Source organism: Xyrauchen texanus, chromosome 3, assembly GCF_025860055.1.
Source record: "Xyrauchen texanus isolate HMW12.3.18 chromosome 3, RBS_HiC_50CHRs, whole genome shotgun sequence".
NCBI lineage: Eukaryota > Metazoa > Chordata > Actinopteri > Cypriniformes > Catostomidae > Xyrauchen > Xyrauchen texanus.
This window is the reverse complement of record NC_068278.1, coordinates 32,998,336-33,015,481: the sequence shown is the minus strand read 5'-3', so window position 1 is coordinate 33,015,481 and position 17,146 is coordinate 32,998,336. Positions and strand designations below refer to the sequence as shown.

Below are 17,146 nucleotides of genomic sequence, written 5' to 3'. Positions count from 1 at the left end.
TCTAGCGTGTATGATGGTGTTTATTACTCCTTCTGGCAGAGCGACGGGTAGTCGCTGATCACCCACGCATGCAGCCTCAGCTCTGGGTGGGGATGCCAAATTGTGCCGCGAGCTTGAGAGAGGAAATCTGCTCTCACTGGGATGGGCCACGGCGCTGTCAGTGACAGCTGCGTAAGCTCCGGAACCATGTCTGATTCTCCCAACGCGGGGCTATGAGGAGCACCGAGTGACGCTGCTTCCTGATCCTCTGCATTACCTGTGGCAATAGCAAGACGGGAGGGAAGGCGTAAAGCGGGCGCCTGGGCCAGTCCTGGGCCAGCTGCCCTCGCTTGAGAAAAATATTGGGCAGTGAGAGTTCTCTTTGGACGCAAAGAGGTCTATCTCCGCTCTGCCGAATAGGTGCCATAACGCCTGGACTGTTTGAGCGTGCAGGGACCATTCCCTGGGGAATATTGTCTCTGGACAGTCTGTCCGGGCCGCCGCTCAGGTGGCCTGGCACGCGCGCCGCCCTCAGCGAGCGCAGGTGGCACTGGGACCAACTCAGTATGCGTTTCGGTCAGTTGGAAGAGGTTCCTGGATCTGACACCGCCCTGACGGTTTAGGTAGGATACCACAGATCTGTTGTCCGAACGGACCAGGACGTGGTGACCCTGAATGACCGGGAGAAAGCGCACGAGCGCGCACTCGACCGCTATCATTTCCAGACAATTTATGTGAAGGAGCTTTTCCTGAACTGACCGTAGGCCTAAAACCGGAGAGCCCTCGCGAGACCGCGCTCCAACCCGTGTTGGACGCGCCTGTCGAGATGACTTTTCGGCAAGATACAGCTCCCATTGTCACTCCCCGCTGATACCATTCGGCCACTGTCCAGGGCTGCAGAGCTGAAATACAGGTCTGAGTCACCTTGATGGGCTGGCGGCCTGTGGCCCAAGCCTGGCGAGACGCGCGGTGTTTAGCCAATGCTGAAGCGGGCGATGTGCAGTAAACCCAGCTGAAGTACTGCTGCGGCTGAGGCCATGTAGCCTAGCACTCTCTGAAATTTCTTCAGAGGTGTGAGGCTGTTCATCTGAAATGACGCTGCTAGTCGCTGCACACGCGCGCCGCTGTGTAGATAAGCGAGCCGCCATTGCCACTGAGTCTAGTTCTATTCCAAGGAAGGAAATTGCCTGACTGGGCTGTAGTGAGCTCTTGGTCCAATTGACTGCAAGGCCCAAACTGTTCAGATGACTGAGGAGAACTGTCCTGTGAGACAGAAGCTCCGTATGTGATTGTGCCAAAATCAGCCAATCGTCCAAATAGTTCAGAATTCGCGAAACCCTGACTCAAGAGGGGTGCGAGCGCCGGCCCATGCACTTCGTGGAAAGTACGGGTGCTAAGGACAGGCTGAACGGAAGGACGGTGTATTGATAAACCTGGCCGCCGGCTAATCTCAAGAATGGCCTGTGACGGGATTTATCTGAATCTGAAAGTATGCATTTTTCAGATCGAGAGAAATAAACCAGTCCCCTGGCGCATCATGCGCCGAGGAGTTTGCTGGTTGTAAGCATTTTGAACGGTCTTTTGCAAGCGCTTTGTTCAAAACCCTGAGATCTAATATTGGTCTGAGGCCGCCGTCTTTCTTGGGGACAAGAAAATAACGGCTGTAAAACCCCGACTCAGCTCAGGGAGGCGGCACTCTCTATGGCCCTTTTGCACAGAAGGTTTGTTATTTCTGAACGAAGCATGCACGCTAGCTTCCGTGTTCAAAGTAGTTTCGAGCCGCTCTGAAGCAAGGAGGACGGCGATCGAACTGTAGCAAATAGCCCTGTTTTATTGTGCTTAACACCCATTCGGATATCCCTGGAATATCTTCCCACGCTTTGAAGCGTAATGTTAGAGGGTGAATGGCCAAATCGCTCTGATTGCCGCATACAGCAGCTGAACAGAATGTGTGAGCCGCTTACTGTGCTTATGCTGGACTGCTCGCAGACAGCATGGACAGGCTGTTCTGTGAGTGACTTCCGATTGAGGTGAATGGGGAAAGAGTCACGCCTGTTAAGTGATGCGCAAGCATAGCCACGGGCACGGGACTTACATACAGAGAAGTGTTTGCTGGCCGTGGTGACAGAGCCGGCAGAGAATGGGCGCACGACGTATTCGTGAGCGCATTTATTGACTATAACACTCGAGTGGTTCGTAACCGCTTTTGAGTGTGCTCTGATGGGGACACGGAACGTGTAATGCTTGTGTGTAGAGCTGAACACTAGATTGTGGGCACATTTTCTACACATAAGGCTGGTCGTGGTGACAGAGCGGCCAGAGAATGGGCGCCGCACGGATTCGTGGGTGCGCTTATTAACCCTAACACTCGAGCCGGTCGTAACCGCTTTATGTGAGTGTGCTCTGATAGGGACACGGACGTGTAATGCTTGTGTGTAGGGGTGAGCACTGAATCGTGGGCACATTTTCTACACATAAGGCTTTATTTTGGGTCGCCGTGGAAACGGCATTTGAGTGCAGGCAAGCGGGTAATATCACCGGCTTGTTGGCTGCTGAATCCACCACTGCAGTAGCCTGAGAGAAGGGGACTGACAGGGGCGTACGGGACTTACATACAGCTGGCCGTGTGACAGAGCGGGCAGAGGAGGGTACGCGACGGGCTCGTGGGCGCTGTATTAACTCTAACACTCGAGCGGTCGTGAACCGCTATGTGAGTGTGCTCTGATAGGGACACGGATGTGTAATGCTTGTGTGTAGGGGTGAGCACTGGATTGTGGGCACAATTTCTACACATAAGGCATGTTTACTCTTTACAAGATTTCTTTGGTCGCCGTGAAAACGGCGCTTTGAGTGCAGGCAAACGGGTAGTATCACCGCTTGTTGGCTGCTGAATCCACCACTACAGTAGCCTGAGAGAAGGGGACTGACAGGGGCTAAGCTTTGACGGTGGTCCGCCGCGGGCGGACTGAGCCGCCGCTTTCTCAACAACGCTAGGAGGACTTCGGTTGCTCAGGTTTCAGTACAATCTTAGGCCGAGGCCCGCAGGGGGCGGCTGTCTGAGCCTGATCGAGGGCGGCCGCCCTGTCGATGCTGAGAAGTCTGGCTTGTTGAGCTGGGCGCTGTGAAGAGGCTCGTGCAGGAGGCTGGTCACGTGGGCGGCCTGCAGAGGAGCTTAGTGCGACGAGGCAGAAAGAGATTCATGGCTTGGGCTTCGAGAAACGGTCAACAATGCCACTCACCGCTGAACCGAAGAGACCGGACAGAGAGAGCGGCGCGAGTGCGCTCAGCTTCTCCCAAGTCGGCTAGTCAGATCTGAAACAGCCTCTGTCTGTAAGACGGCCATGGAATGCAGAGCAGATGCGCTTGGCCGGCGGCGGTATAGGCGCCGCCAACACAGGCGGAAGTAGTTCTGCAGGCCTTAGACGGAGCACCAGCTTAGACCGCCATCTTGCGGAGGGCGGGCAAAGGTGCGGCGTGGAGTCTGTTGGGAGCCTGTTCAGGGGCGGTGACCACTGAGCCCGAGGCGGTCGACAACCTGTGTGAGGAGGTGCGTTAGTTCCCCTTCGACTCGGGCGCTGGTCCTGCTGGATTCCTGGGCCGAGGAGGAGGCGTGTGAGCCTGACCACTCCTGCTGTCCGGGCCATGATGGAACAGCCATTATCCTCCGCTTCTTAGTCCGAGATGGCAGCAGAGCAGCCGCCGGGCGGCAACTGTGCGCCCCGAGTGGGCGGGAGGGTGAAGGCGATGCTTGAGGGAGGGGCTCCGGCGAGGCAATCGCTTCTACCACTGGTTCCGCAGCCTTTGAGAGCGGCACTTTTACTGCGCTGCTGAATGGAAGGCGCGCGGCGGCTTCGGTCCTGAGCGCTCGAGTCGAGCCCGCAGGGTCGACATCGGAAGCTCCTCGCAGAGATCGCATCCGCCTTCAGCGAGGGGAGCTCTGCATGCCCCAGTCCCAGGCAGAGAGCGCAGATGACGTGGCGGTCTCCGGTGCTGAGAGGGGCGCGCATGAGGCGCAAGTGGAGCGAGGCATCTTTAAAAAGACACTCGTACTTTTTTTGAAGTTCATAAGAACTAGCTTGCTTTAAAAGGATACGCCGCCGGATGGCGTAGCTCGCAGGACGGCCGAAGGTGGCGAAGACGGCCGGCTTCTTCGAGCGCTGTCCACGCTTGCTTGATGCCCCTCGAACGGCGACGCGGCTTCCAGTTCAGAGATGCGAAGAGCTTCGCTGAAGAGATGAAAATCAGGGTTCCAGCCTACGAACTACGCTTATATGCACTCTAGTCACGCCCATTTTGGCGGGCTTTATTGCAGTGAGCTCGGATGCCTCTCATTGGATGCGAGTTCGCCCAAGCTCGTCTATAGGCTGCAGCAGTTGCCGCGAGAGCAACCTATGAGCTCGCTAGCTAGCCCGGCTCAAGGTCTGCAGCTGCCGCGACTGCGTTGACAATGGATACAAAAATTAAGGATAATTTTTTGGCTTCAATATCTCAGAAAAGATGAATCTTTCCCGTAGCGTAAGCTAGCTTACGCAATACGAGAGAACCTCTCGTAAGAGAACTGAAAGACTTCGAAAAGAGGCAGCACGTGTCACGATTCACTGTTGTCTGCCCTGTGTTTTGCCTCTGTCATCTATTCCTCCTGGACTACATTTCCCATATGGCACTTTCCACAACTAAATTAAAATGAATTGTGAAGCGATTTAAATATATTGAGTAATATACTTCATGAAATTATATCAGATTGTATCATAATTGTATATTCATTCAAACGTTATCCAGTCTGATCTCACAGTGAAATCGGAACAGTGGGTTGACTCTTCTTTAGCTAAAATGTATCTGTGCTCACCAAAATTCAAATATTTGCCCCTAAACCTAACCATTAACCTCCAAATCTCAGTCTTCACTGATTAATGTGAATACAATTACTTCCTTGTTTCATTGCAAACACACTAGAGCTGGTGCAAAAATGTCTAATGGAAGATGCTGCTTCTTAGTGAGTTGGCATAATGTGGCCGATCCTAGGTTACTAAAACTTTCAGAAACAACATGCCAACTTCCTGTGTGATCATCTTGCAATATTATACCATATGGTTAATATTCATCATATCACATAATTCCAGATGATCAGGCACCATATAAATATACTGTGGACAGTGCAATCATAGATACAGGTAAGTGTTTATTGATTACATTACAAAACCTGATTCATTACTGTTGGTTACATAGTGCACTCTCTGCTGCTGTGCATAGCTGATCTAATTTTAAAACTTTTTAAAGCTCAATCTCCACTCAAACCGATGGAACATTCAAATTGTCAAGTACCAAATGGCAATCACCCAAAGGCCCTGAGGTGGCTGAGCTGCAAAGGGATGCATCCATGTCTTTCAATCATGTGCCTTGCTTTTATCTTCTGAGCTTCACAGCCATAATATCTTCCCTTTAATCACTTTTTCCCAAGCTCTCTTTTAAGTGCTTCCTCGTCAATTTTAAGAATAATTTATTTTCAGAGTTTCAAACCTTAATTCATCTTCTGTTAGCCTTTATGGAGGGTGTTGACATGTTTCATATCATTTAGATGGTATTTTGTTCAAAAGGAGATAATCTTGTTATAGATGACACCCCAAATTTTTTCCCTATTTTTTAACATTTAGTTTTTTCTTTTTCTCCATTTGGCTTTAGATGCTTTTGATGGCGTATACTGATTTTAAGCATGTAACTGTTTTATTTGTCTATGTGTGTGTGTGCAGTATGTGGGGGAATAGGCCATGATATTTATTGAATTATATTTCACATCCACCACACTGGCTAGTCACCCCCCTTTTCCTCCCCTGCACCCATTTATCTGTCTAACCCTATAGAGACTGTACAGTAGAGTTACACTATTAAATCTCCTATATTCTTCAATGAAAACCATGGAAGAATGTTCAAGACATTTTTCAAAATTGGAAGTACTGTAAAAATAGGAAAAATAAATGTGGCTGTTGAGGTAAAGCAGTTATCTAGATATTCACTAAGTATTTGTCTGTGGTGGGACACTAATGGCTTTGCATTTATAAGGCTTAAGAGCCAACAGCAGCATAATATAAATTCCTCCATTCATTTTCTTAAAAGCCTCTTTGGAAAAACCACCCACCAAGCAATAAATCTAATTATGCAAATCAATCAACACCTACATGTGTTTATCCTAAAGGGGGATTAGCATCCACTGATATATTCATGTTTTGTCCTCCTAGACATTTAGATAAGTGAATAAGAATTCCAACTTGAATTCTGATGATCTCAGCAAAGTAATGAGCTTTGCTGCCCAACAGCGGAGCCTGCAAAGTCTAGACTGCTTCCTACAACATTTATAAGCAAGTAGACAGAAATAATTAATAAATTTATTGTGCTATTAAAAATATAAAGCTATTTATGTGTGTGTGTGTGTGTGTGTGTTCAAGCAATCATTCATATGTATGCTAAAAAGGATTATATTTCCGTGAATGAAGGTCAGTGGTGTTGGCTCATCATTTGCTGAGCTTATATGTGCAGACTCACTGTCTCTTCTCAAGAAAATAAATTTCCATTATGGTTGCAGTTAAACTGCCACTGTTACCAGCTATTCTGTTTAACATATATTATTATATAATAAATATAAAATAATAAAACTGTTGTATGTTCTTTGGGGCTGTATTAAACTAATGCATGGGATTTATAGAAGTTACATATTCTCAGTGCGCTAAAATATGACTGCATTTGAAGCCTGTGTATGTTTACGTATGTGTGCAGTCTCAAGTTCAATAGCAGAAAAAACCCTTGAGATAAATAGCTAATTGTCTCACATTTAGCATAACATCCTTTGCAGCAATTGAGCAAGAGAGAGAGGACAAGAAAGAGAGAGTGAGAGAGAGAATGTGTACGGAGAGGACAGAGGAGGGGACACAAGGGACAGGGTTTGATCCAGGCATTCAGTCTAAACTCACCTCTTTTATCTCCCATCAAAATAATTCATAAAAAAAACACACAAAACAGGCAATGTAATGACAATGTAAAAGAAAAAATTATCTTACTCTCAGATCAGATTTATCTAATGATATAAACATAAGGATGCATTTATAGCTTGAAAATGACTAAGAAAAACTGTATGGTACCCTGAAAATACAAGTATGATAATAACCACCTTAAAAGTACTGCATATATATATATATATATATATATATATATATATATATATCATATATATATATATGTCACGAATCAGACGAGGAGTGGGGATCTACAAGCAGTGACTGCAATGACTTTATTAAATAAAAAGGCAACACGAAAAAAACACGAACAAAGGAAACATCCACGAGGGGAAAAGGTAAAACAAAACACGGAGGTATACAAAGGGTTAACAAAACACGGAGGGCTTACAGAGGGGGTACCGGGGAATAAACCAAGACAGAAGGCACGGATAACAGGCATCCACATACATCAAAGACCGACAGGGGAAAGGAGAAGCAAACAGGGTTAAATACACGAACACAATGAAGACTAAACGAGACACAGGTGAGAACAATGAAGAGTGCAGGCAGTGAGAGAGGCCAGGGATTGTGGGAATTGTAGTTTATACACAGACAGTGAAACACAGGGCGGACAACAAGGAAAACGTGACATGGAATTTGACGTGCTGAGTGAAACAGAAAACACAGACCGGACCACAAGGAATGTGACATGGAATGTGATAGGTGAAACGGAGAACATAGGGCAGACAACACAGGAACGTGACAATATATATATATATATATATATATATATATATATATATATATATATATATATATATATATATATATACAGTCAGGTCCATAAAAATTGGGACATCGACACAATTCTTTGTGCTTTAACTGCAGACTTTCAGCTTTAATTTGAGGGTATTTACATCCAAATCAGGTGAACGGTGTAGGAATTACAACAGTTTGTATATGTGCCTTCCACTTTTTAAGGGACCAAAAGTAATGGGACTATTGGCTGCTCAGCTGTTCCATGGCCAGGTGTGTGTTATTCCCTCATTATCCCATTTACAAGGAGCAGATAAAAGGTCCAGAGTTCATTTCAAGTGTGCTATTTGCATTTGGAATCTGTTGCTGTCAACTCTCAATATGAGATCCAAAGAGTTGTCACGATCAGTGAAGCAAGCCATCATTAGGCTGAAAAATCAAAACAACCCCATCAGAGAGATAGCAAAAACATTAGGTGTGGCCAAATCAACTGTTTGGAACATTCTTAAAAAGAAAACGCACCGGTGAGCTCAGCAACACCAAAAGACCCGGAAGACCACGGAAAACAACTGTGGTGGATGACCGAAGAATTCTTTCCCTGGTGAAGAAAACACCCTTCACAACAGTTGGCCAGATCAAGAACACTCTCCAGGAGGTAGGTGTATGTGTGTCGAAGTCAACTTCAGATTTTTCCATACTGTAGTATCGTTACAAGAAATATTTTTATGAAACAAGTACTTAAAAATTAAGTTCAAAATGACTGTTCTGTACGATTCAGTTCACTCGATATTGTGTCATGCTGACACATATGGGATATTCTTTTCCGACAACCTAGTTGAGACCCTACAACAATAACGGCAATCCTAAGATTGCCTATGGTGTTTAAGCCCCGCCCTTTTAGGCGCAGATCTGTCTGGAAAATAAGCGGCTCCCCCGTCAATTTACACAACCAACTGCATTCCGATTTTTTTCCATAAAGTCCCGAGCACTTTCATTATTTATAAAATGTATAAAACTGGGTTCAGGAAGGGGTTAATTCTTTAGACACTGCATTGACCTTTCTAATGCACACAGAACTGGATGAGCGTCGCGCTTCGAAACCAGCACGGCCCAGTCACTGTGGGATTCTTCCATTATGCCCAAATTGAGCATGGTTATTAATTTTTCCCGAACTCCTTTAATTCTTTGTGGTAATTGGTAGGGATGACAGAAAAATTGCTGCCCAGCAAAAAGGTGACAACCGTTACAGATGCGGATGCACCCTCTACTTCGCACTGATCTGCACTTAGGTAAGGATACATCCATTTCATTTTTGCAGGGAGGGGGCTGTCCCATTTTCCAAAAGCAGGTATCTGGTCACCCTACTTATGGGATAAAATACGGGACAGATCGACTAAAACGGGACCGTTGCAAACCCTTGCAGCAATAAACATCACACATGCCACCGCTCGTTTTTTTAAGCCATTGTCGGTGACAAATATAATATTTTATACTGCTCTCATAAAAACAACACAAAAACTCTCATTGCTAAACTCTCACGCATGGTAAATATGCAAGTTTGCATTGTTACTATGACAACTAACGTGGACATGCTAGCAAAAGCAACTGCTGTCTGAACAGAAAAAAATCTGATCTGTCCACATGAAACCTGCAGTTTGAACATTCAGTCTAAAAAAATCTGATTTTAGAATATATCTGATTTTTCCTGCGGTGTGAAAATAGCAGTAATTGTCTCTGCATTTTATGCTAAAATAGAAATAAGTGATATGACATTGAAAGAATTACACACTTTAGCTTTTAATATTTCATATTAGGTCATCATTTAGAGCTGGCTAAGGGATAATAAGTGAGCAAATCATGTTAAGCCTACCTCTCACATCGGCTGAAAACCTGGCAGAGTGTCGAGAAACAAAAAGCTTCAGCTCCTGGTCCAAGTTACAATCAACAAGATTAGTGTCCCATGAACGAATTCCTGCAAGTCAGAGGAAAAAGCATGAAAATGCACAATGTGTAGAACTTTTTAATAATCACAAAAACAACCTCTTGAGATCAGTTCCTTATACCTTGACAATGCAGTTTACCATTTAGCTCCATGAGAATAATAATAGTAAAAAAACAATAAAAGATCACACAAGAGATTTGAAACCAAATTGGTCTTATTTAAATACATGTAATTCTTTTTTATTATTATTTTCTCCCCTTTTTCTCCCCAATTTGGAATTCCCAATGTGCTCTAAGTCCTCTCAATCCGGGTGGCAGAATCTCAGTTGCCTCAGTGTTTGAGACCGACCACATTTTATCACATGGCTTGTTAAGCGCATTGCATAGCATGTGTGGAGGCTTCACGCTATTCTCCGCGGCATCCACGCACAACTAACCACACGCCCCACCGAGAGCAAACCACATTATAGTGACCATGAGGAGGTTACCCCATGTGACTCTACCCTCCCTAGCAACTGGGCCAATTTGGTTGCTTGGGAGACCTGGCTGGAGTCACTCAGCATGCCCTGGATTCGAACTTGTGACTCCAGGGGTAGTAGTCAGCATCTACCCTCATGCCTTTTCTCCCTTTCTGATCCATCATGCAATAAATGCATGTTTTTAACAAGGAGAGGTATTCAGATTATCCCAATTGGGGTTGTTTAAAGCACAATATCTTAAATTAGCTTAACTTTAGCTGGGTTCTGTTGGTTCAAAAGCCAATCAATGTATGGAACAATCTATGAAATTATGTGAAACAGGATGTCTGTACTAATGCTTTTAGCTGAGTCACAATCAATGGTGAGCCAGAATAGAGATTATATGTTGGAGAAGGGGGCATTTCTGAAGAGAGATAATCATTCAGAATGAAGTGCTGTCTGCCCTTGAATGGTGCAAATGTAAGGAGGCAATTCATATTATTCGTGACAAACACTTTTATGATGGCCTATAGCCTTCTTGCACCATTATTGGATCACAGAAGAATATAACTGCCTCTATATTTCTGCTGTCCCAAAAAACACACACATGATTGCAATGCATAGGCTATGCCTTCAAGGCAAGCACTGTAATATATGGTATGACTATTATAATGGTAAATGTATGATCTCACTTATGAAGTATTTATGGTCCCACTTAAAGAAATATTCCAGATTCAATACAAATTAGGCTCAATCCACAGCATTTGAGGCATAAACACAAAAATCTATTTTGTCTTGCCCCCATTTTCTTTAAAAAAAAAGCACAAATCTAGGTTATCTTGAGGCATTTACAATGGAAGTGAATGGGGCCAGACTGTAAATGTTAAAATACTCACTATTTCACAATTATAGCCATGTAGATGTGATTGAAGTGTAATAAAATCGCTTCTTAACCTTTTCTGTGAAAAGTTATAGTCAATTTTACAACAGTGATGCCATGACGACATAATGTCAACAAATCTTAAAAACCATAAAATGACTGTAAAAGTGATGATCTTAAACTTTACAGCTCAAATAATACACAAGTTTTTACAAAAGAATTAATGTTAGTGCTTTTTATAAAATTATAAGCTTCATATTCACATAAAAAACACGGTAAAGTAAATTATCTAATTTATTTTTTTACTATAAAAGTAGTTGTTAGAAAATCAACCCACAGGCTTATGTAGATTCATATTAACACAGTATTATACTGTAGCCTACATCATGTGGCGTTGTGACACATTATAACCCCACACCATATGGAGTTATTATTTATATTGCGGATAATGACAACAGAACTTTCTTACACTCTCAGGAAATATGACTGCTTGCTTTTGTGTTGATAAATAAGATGGATGGCCTACCATAAAAGTGGTCACTAAAACATTTGAACATTGTAAAAATGATAAAATGTGAAAACATGATGCTTAATTTAAAATGTTTTGTTATTCACAACAACAACAACAACAACAAAAATCCTCTAAAACTTCCACTAAGGCAAACCTGGTATAATGATAAATAATAAATGAGAAAAGCACTAAATTGCTTAGTTTAAAGCAGAGATCTCATAAACATTATGGTAATGTATCCTTATATTAGATAGAATCATCTCTGTACACTTGTTGCATTAAATATATTATATGAAATAGGGTCTCATTCGACAGTGATAATTCACGTTCTTGCAAAATGTCAACATGCTCACAGGGACCTAACTATATAGGTGACTCTTCCCTCATGGTCCATGGCAGTAACTGGAAACCGAAACGCCCTTTTATCAGAAAGAAACACGAGGCCCTTTTGACTTCCCGTAGGGACTGCAGTGCGGACCGCGCCACGCCTACAACCCGGTGTCGGACAATACAAGAGTGTTAATTGAATGTAAGAGGATTGATATCAACCAGGATCCGCCACAACAATGTCCTAGGTCTGTTAGATGGACAACAGTTATGCTACAAAGCTGTGGGTTGAAATGATCTCCTCTGTCCAGTCAGCTCTGTTGATGGCTTAAAGCCACATCTATGAGAGCACTCAATCAGTTTTCAACAACGGAATCCGCTAAAAGTTTACTGTTTGAGCACGGTTTTTGCCACTACTTCCGTATGACGTAAGCGGTGACGTTGCCAAATGATAGAAAAGTAAATTGTATTATCCACCTTATTTTTCAATGAAATTTGGGCAAAATAATAAACACACTATTCTCTCTTTTCTTGTAAGAGTCAGAGTACATCCTCTTTCTTTGCAGGTGTACAATCCATAGACATATTGATCTTGAATTTAGCCATATAATGGTACTCTGTGCATAAGGCAATTTATTAAGATTAACTTTTTAAAAACAAGGTGCATTTCGAGCAAAGATTCATCATCATACGGTGATTGAATTCACTATTCTCTGTTGCATTGAGCACAGGACAATCTCTCCCGTTATTTGCGTTAGTTATTTTAGGGTGGCTCTCACACGAGAGGGATATGATGAGGAAAAACACGGGCTTAGCAAACAATGAACTGGCTGCTCCATATCCAAGCAGAGGACACAATATAAATAAGCATGCTGAATCAACCTAGCCGGCAAAGACCTGTTAGAGCTCAGAAATTGATCTTCATCGTATGATTGTGGCCAACAAAAACACATCTGTATGCAGCTGCGCGCGCCCAGTGAAAATAGGCATAGCCCAGAATGGTGCTGTTTTGGGGAAACGGGTGTCAAAGGATGGCATGATGTGAACGCTTTAATAAAACATGCAATAGACTCGGCAATTTGCAAACGGGGAGGGGCTGCGGTTCTGTTTCCATCTACATATGCACACAACAAAGAAATCCAATCACATGATGCATGAAAAGTTTTTTTTTTTTTTTAGCAGTCAGCAGAACACCCCCTTCTTCAAGGTTAGAGTACTGCACTCCAAAAGGCAACTGCAGAGGATGCTGCATGTACGCGTCAACATCATTTCAAACAGATGTAAAATAAATTATACTGAGGTAAATGCACATTACTGATTCACTTTGCTGTCTTTTGAGCATCATTAAATTATCAACTGAGCTACCTTTCTCAATGTCCGCAATGGCACACTTCAGATGCTCGTCAGTCACCAGCTCCCCAATGACCACCAGCAGGTAATATCTGCCCTCGTCGAAGTGATGTGTCGAGGCCGTGGGTGATGCCGTGTTTCTGATGCTACTGACACCACCAAAGTGTGCCGGAGCATCTACAGGATTAACTAGCGTCGCCATTCTCTCAGACACTCACATACACACACTAAACGCACTCGCTCCCTTTGTCCGGCAACCTGAAGTGAGCTGGTACAGTATCTGAAGCCGAGCAGCTGGGCGCAGAAGGAGTGGCCCAGGCTTTTATATCCCCAGACTGTGTGTCATAGTGATGAGGAGCCGCTGCTGCCTCTCGTCTCATCCAGCTGATGTCATCCAGCAAATCATAAATCCGCGCGAGACCAATCGGAACCTTGAAACAGCAGCGTTACATAATTCAGGGATGTCCAGATTTACTTGTTGACATGTCTATTATACACCCATATCCATGCACTAAAATGAACTAACAACGAGCAGTTGTATTTAAATGTTTGTTAATAAATAAATATTAATAAATGCTGTAAAGAAATATTGATAATTGTTTGTTCATGATACCTAATGCATTAACTAATGTTAACGAATGGAACATTATTGTAAAGTGTTACCAAGTTGGGTCACAAAAGATTGTAACAGTTAAAAAAAAAAACTGGTATTAGTAGGAAACAGCTTAATGATCTCAATATGGCGCAATCTAAGAGTAGCTATATGTCAAATGCGTTTCATAATTTCAATTATTTCGTATTTTTTTTTATTGCATTTTGAATAAACAATTGAGCTTTTATTACTTCTCACTGCACATTTGGACTTGTGTTTCCCTTGTATTGGGATATGCACTTTACCTAAACAGTTATACACCTCATAGTGTACTGCAACCTTCAGTTTGCATTAGTGGTCTTTTAATACAAGGTTTCCCAGTTATACACAATGGTTTGAAGAGTGTAAACATTTTTTTTTTATTCATTCATCTATTTGTTGCTCACTTTGCTGTAATTTGTTTGGTTATGGAATTAAATATTTGGCATTTTATTTATGAGAAGCAAGCTGATAGTAATACAAATTTTGAAAGACTTTATAGAAATCCAAATAAATTCTGTTTGCTTTGCTCTTTTTCTGCAGAGGACCTTATATTGATAGACAAGAGTGTGTTCCTCCTTGTCTCATCTTGATGATGTCATGTCATGCAGAGTCATGGCACTGATTTTGCTGTTCCATTTTTGTGGTGCGTACTCTGTACTTCTGCTGTGTCATTGGGTTCACTAGGAACTATGCATCAGATTCAGTGTCTTTTGGGGTTAATACATAGCCTACTAAAATGTCAGTCTTATTGAAAAAGTGTGTGTGTGTGTGTGTGTGTGTGTGTGTGTGTGTGTGTGTGTGTGTGTGTATGTGTGTGTATATATATATATATCTTACACACACACACAGTGTGTAATTTTGTAATTTCAAATGTTGTGTATGTAAACTTCGTACTTCAACTATATATATATACACACACATGCATGCATCCAATACCTTGGCCACTCCAATACCTTGAATTTGTCCTTAAGTCACATTGTCCATTTGGAAGACCCATTTGCATTCAAGCTTTAACTTCCTGGCTGATGTCTTGATGTTGTTTCAATATATCCACATTATTTTCCTTCCTCATGTTGACATCTATTTTGTGAAGTGCATCAGTCCCTCCTTCAGCAAAACACCCCCACAACATGATGCTACCACCCCATGCTTCATGGTTGGGATGGTGGTGTTTGGCTTGCAAGCATCACCCTTTTTCCTCCATACATAATGATGGTCATTATGGCCAAACAGTTACATTTTTGTTTCATCAGACCAGAGGATATTTTTCCAAAAAGTAAGATCCTTTGTTCCTATGTGCACTTGCAAACTGTAATCTAGCTTTTTGATTATGGTTTTGGAGCAGTGTCTTCCTTGCTGAGCAGCCTTTCAGGTTATATCGATGTAGGACTCGTTTTACTGTGGATATAGATACTTGTTCACAAAGTCCTTTGCTTTTGTTCTGGGATTGATTTGCACTTTTCGCACCAAACTACATTAATCTCGATTGGGATGATAGCTGTGTGGTCCCATGGTGTTTATACTTGCGTACTGTTTTTTGTACAGATGTACATGGTACCTTTACGAGTTTGGAAATTGCTCCAAATGATGAATCAGACTTGTGGAGGTCCACATTATTTTTTATTTGAGGTCTTGGCTGATTTCTTTTGATTTTCCCATGATGTCAAGCAAAGAGGCGCTGAGTTTGCTGCTTGAAGGCACAGTTAAGTTCTGTAAACTTCGTATCCACTGGAATTATGATATAGTCAATAAAAAGTGAAACAATTTGACTGGAAACAATTGTTGGAAAAATTATTTGTGTCATGCACAAAGTAGACATCCTAAACGATTTACCATATAGCTTGCTAAAAGGAAATCTGATATATATATATATATATATATATATATATATTTATATATATATTTTTGTTTTTTGTTTTCATATATCTAAAATAAAATATGAGTTTTAATGACTTCAACCTAAGTGTATGTAAATCTCTGACTTCAACTGTAATGTTAAATGGAAAATGCAACCTCTGAATTGCACTTGACACTGATTATGTGAACGCAAGTACTTACTGTTTCAAAGTAGGAACCCGGTCTTCCACACTGTTTATGCAATGGGCTTCCGGTCACCCCACAGGGGAATGTAAACTTGCTATAACTGCTGCAAAAATGTGTGATAGGAGATGGCACTTGTCGGTGTGTCAATAAAATGTGGCCTATCTTAGCTACCAGATCTCTCAGAAACAACAAGGTGACTTCCCATGTGATCATGTTGCACCTTTAATGTTGCGCAGTGTATTATTATTTCGCAATGTATTACGCACATTCATTTTTGATTCTCATTATTGCAAAAAAATTATTGTATTTTTGGCTTTATATCTCACAATTGCTACTTTATTTCTCGTGTGTGTGTGTGTGTGTGTGTGTGTGTGTGTGTGTGTGTGTGTGTGTGTGTCAAAATTCAATAATGAAATCAGGATGGAGAGTGAAGGAAAATAATTAAATAATTTCAGCCACAATTATGTTAATTGATGTCTGTCATGACAACAGCAATTGTTGCAATGGTATCTGTGCCACTGGGACCGCAATCATCCCATCGCGGCATGGGGTATCAGATTAAAAAAAATAACATTGCCATGGTGATGCCCAGTACAAGATCTGGTCACATTTCACCAGTTTTATAATGTATTTTTTAACTAGAATTGTTACAAATGTTGATCATATGCTTTTATAATTAATAAAAGGTATTTATTTTTCTCCATTAATTTGCATAGTTCCCTATCGATGCATTCTAATTAAATTTCTAGGTTAAGATAAATGAAAGTAAACACAAAAATGCTTATATGTTGCACTGTTTTATTCAGCCTGGTCTCATGAAATTTACGTGAGCATTGCAACGTTTTTGCAAAACTGAAATGTGCTTCATAAGATGTTTGGCAGCACTTTTCAAGTGAAATGTCCAGCAGGTGTTGCCAAAACGTGTGAAATGAGGTTGTAATCAAGGTTTTTAAGGTATTTTTAAATTTTTATTAAATGTACCTCTCTAACCTAAAACTTTACCCTAAACTTAATAAATAGTGTCCGAAATGAGAGTTTAACAAAACAGTCATCCTCACCCTTAACCAACACCAAACCTGATCCGATAGTGTTTTAAAATGCAGAAGTGAAATGAAAAGCACCTATGCTTCAGTAACTATGTCCTTTCGTGTCGCTTCTATGTCTCTTGTGTCACATATCAGCTTGGGTGTGTCTCAATCAGCTCCCTCGTTCAGGAGTCAGGGCACTGACCAGGGAGTCAGTCATTTTAAGAAGGGTAAAGCTGCAAGCATTGCTCCATAA

At 42.3% G+C, this 17,146-nt stretch overlaps 1 protein-coding gene across 1 annotated transcript in view; it reads right to left on the bottom strand.

Moving 5' to 3' along the window:
• map1b (microtubule-associated protein 1B) overlaps positions 1 to 13,390 on the bottom strand; it is a 39,524-nt gene extending 26,134 nt beyond the window's left edge. Inside the window, exons 1-2 of the mRNA XM_052095252.1 lie at positions 13,204 to 13,390; positions 9,592 to 9,693 (exon numbers count right to left, since the gene is read on the bottom strand). Coding sequence (XP_051951212.1) covers positions 9,592 to 9,693; positions 13,204 to 13,390 — 289 coding nt within the window. The remainder of the gene's footprint in view (positions 1 to 9,591; positions 9,694 to 13,203) is intronic.
• Between the last annotated feature and the right edge of the window lie 3,756 nt (positions 13,391 to 17,146).